The sequence below is a fragment of the Procambarus clarkii genome, chromosome 17 (assembly GCF_040958095.1).
Source record: "Procambarus clarkii isolate CNS0578487 chromosome 17, FALCON_Pclarkii_2.0, whole genome shotgun sequence".
Taxonomy (NCBI): Eukaryota; Metazoa; Arthropoda; class Malacostraca; order Decapoda; family Cambaridae; genus Procambarus; species Procambarus clarkii.
In genome coordinates this window covers 18682127-18686083 of record NC_091166.1, presented here as the reverse complement: position 1 = coordinate 18686083, position 3957 = coordinate 18682127, and the positions used below count along the sequence as shown (strand labels likewise).

At 51.8% G+C, this 3957-nt stretch overlaps 1 protein-coding gene across 1 annotated transcript; it reads right to left on the bottom strand.

Moving 5' to 3' along the window:
* Positions 1–3021: 3021 nt before the first annotated feature.
* LOC138365586 (uncharacterized) lies at positions 3022–3360 on the bottom strand. The gene has a single exon (XM_069326064.1). It carries the CDS (start codon positions 3358–3360, stop codon positions 3022–3024), a length of 339 nt encoding a protein of 112 aa, XP_069182165.1.
* Positions 3361–3957: the final 597 nt, after the last annotated feature.

Below are 3957 nucleotides of genomic sequence, written 5' to 3'. Positions count from 1 at the left end.
TAGCTGGGGGGGGGGAGAGAAAGGAAGAGCCACAAAAGCGACCAGGACGAGCACCAAGCATCGGCTCCTGGAGACAGACACAAAGGGGCAAAAATCGCAAAATCAGAAGTTGGAGTTCAAGGAAATTGGCGTAATAATCCCGAACGTTCCATTGAAGAATAGACAACGACGAGAAGAGAAAGGACAACAACAGAGAACAAGGAAGAAACAAAGGTGAAAGAGCAACATAGCACATAAAAGAATATCAAGGTCGGGATCTGGGTCAGCAAAGTCAGGGTTAGGGGGCATGGCAAACTGAGCAAAGACGGAGGAAAGGAAGCGGGAGAACAGACCAGAGGTGGACACGAGGGGTCCGGAGGAGGAAGAGGAGGAGGAGGCAACCGAGAGCAGTCAAGGACAGCAGCAGGAAGAGGGGGAGTAGAAAGAGGGGAGCGCACCTCAGCAAGGGCAGCAACCGAGAGGGAAGCGGGGACCAAAGAAACCTCAATAGCAGAAACAGGGGGCGCAACCACCGAAATGGGAGGGGAAGCAGCGATAGAGTCAGAAGTAGGGGCTGAGGAAGAAAGCGAAGCCTTTCTCGGGAAGGAGGAAGAAGAGGAGCCAGGCATATGCTTCTGACTTAAAGAGACAGGTGTCCCAGCAACTACGTACTGGGCAACGGATTCCACTGTCTCAACAGGAGAAGCTGAACGAGAGCACACACGACGGCCGTTAGGAGAGCGATGGACATTATCCCGCACGGACAGGCGGCGGGGAGAGTCAATAGATGGAGGAGAAGGATGGGAGACATGACACAGGAGACATGACAGACGGGGCAGAAAGAAGGGGAACCATAGACAGAGGACCAGGAGGGGGACCCTTTGGGACAGAATTCAAAGGAACAGAGGAGGGGGTAGTGGGCGTATCAGGGTTTAAGGCCCAAAAACGGTTGTGAGTCTGAGGAAGGTGGGAAGGACGAGGAGAGGAAGAGCGCAACACGCGAGCATAAGAGACGTTAGCATAGGGCGGGAGCCGGCGAACCTGGCGCCTCGTCTCAGGAAAAGATAAACGTTCCCGGTGCTTCAAGTTGAGGACGTCTGCCGTGCTTGTAATGGATACAGGCACGGGAGAAGGTAGGATGGGCCTCACCGCAGTTGAGGCAGCGAGCCTGGGGAGAAGTGCGCTCCGACTTAGAGTGACCATCGCTCCCCACAAAGAACAGAGAGAGACAGTCCCAGAGCAGCGGAGGGCACCATGCCCAAACCTCCAGCACTTGTTACAAAGCCTAGGAGAAGGAATGTACTCTTGGACAGAGCACCTGGCACCAGCAGGAATGACAGTGGGCGGAAGGGTCCTACCATCAAAGGTAATCTTCACAACCCAAAGGGGCTGACGGCGACGACCACGAGGGGGGACGAGTAAACGTGTCTATCTGGAGGACAGAATGGCCCTTGGCCTCAAGGATATGCTGAATATCATCGTGGCAGTCCTGCAGATTCCGAACATCGGTTGCAACATGGGTCGGAAGAAGAATAGTGCCAAAACTGGCCTTCAACCGAGCGTTCTTGGAGACCCAAACAGGGGTCTCGCCAAGGCAGAATAAAGCAGCCAAGCTGGAGGCCGCATCCTGAGAAGGAGCAACAATGACACGTGTACCGAGACGGGTGGGGTTGAACGTGACAGAGGCATCCACGGAATCAACAAGGTGCCTTTGAAGGGAGAAATCGTCAGGGGGCGCAGAATCAAGAGGGAGGAGATCATAGTATTTGGCCCACGTAGCGGGACCAAACAATGCTTGATAGACATCAGAACGGGAAGGAATCGAGCGAGCGCGGCCGTGTCGAGGACGGCGTTGAGAACCCCCAAAGAGAGAGTGGTTAAAAGGCGCAGTATTCACAACTAGAGACAGAGCCATGCCAGGGGACGAGGGACCACTGGGGGCTTGGGGCTCGATTCAACCACAGAGGAGGAAGGGGAGCCGAGGGGAGTAGTCAGAGAGGCCAAAGGAGGAGAAAGGTGGGGACCCAACGCAGCGGGGGCTACAGAGCCTGGTCTTCCAATACAGTCCGACTCGGGGGCTTGGTCGCCCACCCCACGAGCCTGAGAGGGTACAAGAGGAACATTCATCAACATAGACACGAAACGAAACACTTTCACTCACGAATGTGCCCCCACACCCACCATGGAACCACAATTAGAGGTAGAACACCCAACAAGAAGCTATTGCCGATTAAGCCGGGGCCTCCTAGGGGTGCGTCGTGAGAATACGCCCCACAAACGCCACCTTAAGAACCGTCAGTCCGTCGAGATCGGGTTCAGTGACGAAAAGGGGATTGACAATAAAAGGTTGCCCTTGCTCGAAACGTTGGGTACTAAACTTCTACGGGTGCAAGAGTATGTCTCCTCAAGCACCCGGGCGTCAAAACAAAAGAAGGCCAAAAGAATGATCAAAACAGGCACAAGGTCAGCAGGAAATGACAACGAGAAAAAAGAAGAGAGGGGAAGAAAAACGAAACAAAAGGAAAAGGAAAAGGCGTCCAGCAAAATTTAAGAGGAAAACAGCAAGAGCACAAGGCTACAAAAGGACAGGGGGGACTACTCCAAGGAGCAACACACTCCAGCAGCCGCCCACCAAGCCCCCTCACGGCAGCAACGAGCTGGACAGGAAGGGGGTGAATGAGATGAAGCAGATCGTTGAAATATACATCCCACAGCAGAGGGCCAAGCACAGTACCCTGTGGAATGCTGGCACCAATTGAGTGGCTATCGGATTCTGCTCCATTGAGTCCGTTCTTGAAGGTAGTCGTTTGATAACACTAAGATGGAGCCTGCAATGCCTAAAGCTTGAAGCTTCACTACTAATCCAGATTGCCAGACCCGATCAAAGGCTCCTGCTTTATCTAGAGCAACAACACAGCTGATCTTGGACTTATCCAGTGACTGATGCCACTTAGTGCAGAGATTTAGTAAGAGATCAGAAGCAGATCGGCCTTTCCTAGAACCGTACAGTCGATTACAAATTAGCCGATGATGGTCAAAAAATTATATAATTTGCTGAGCAATTAATGATTCTACGATCTTGTCAGTAATGGAAGGCAGTGACACTGGTCTGTAGTTACCAACTACTGAGCGGCTCTTCTTTTTGCGCACTGGAACAAAGTCTACCTTCTTCCATAAGGAGGGCCAAATTCCTTGAACTAGGCAGAGTTGGAAGAGGCACGTGAGAGGTGGAGCCAGGAGAAGGAGAAGTAATCTCGTACGCAGGTCAGCGCAGCTGCGTAGTAATCTTGGACTGACCTTATCTGGCCCCACAGCTTTGCTTGTGTCTAGCGTGTTAAGGAGATGGAGAACTTGAGCCTGCTTTATAACCACTTCAGTCATCCTAGACAGTGCTTGGGGCAAGATGTGGAGGCTGACGTTCAGGATCAGTAACTTGCATCATGGCAGCAAAGTGGTTTGCCAGTAGAGCAGCCTTCTCCTGATTGCTGGTTGCCACAGTACCATCTTCTCTGTTTAGAGGCGGGATTGTGTCCTCAGATGAGTATCCCTGTCGATTCTTCACCAAAGACCACCAGACCTTGGATCCAACCCTTCCAGATGCAAGTTTTCCTCGAGTTTCGGATTCCCATCTGGATATAGCTCACCTTTGAACTTCTTTTATTATTCGACAAGATTGTCTATGAATGTTTCTGTTATGAACCGAGGGATGAGGTTTAAATCTCCCCCAGACCTTGTTATTGGCTTCAACTGCCATCTGGCAGAAATATCCAAACCCAGGCTGATCAGTGGGCTTGGTCACATACTGCCAAGAGGGATATGGCTATACTGGAGGTCCAGTATATGTCTGGTGAAAGCGTTTACTTGGCTGTTCACGTTTCCCTGGAGCAAGACATTCCAATCAGTTACTTCAAGCTCTGCACGAAGAGCTGGCCAGTTCCCTCTGTCTCAAAACCAGGTAATACGAACAGATTCTTCACC

What these genes read in the sequence shown, in the direction of transcription:
- LOC138365586 (XM_069326064.1), bottom strand. Translation starts at nt 3,360, where the DNA reads ATGACTGAAGTGGTTATAAAGCAGGCTCAAGTTCTCCATCTCCTTAAC.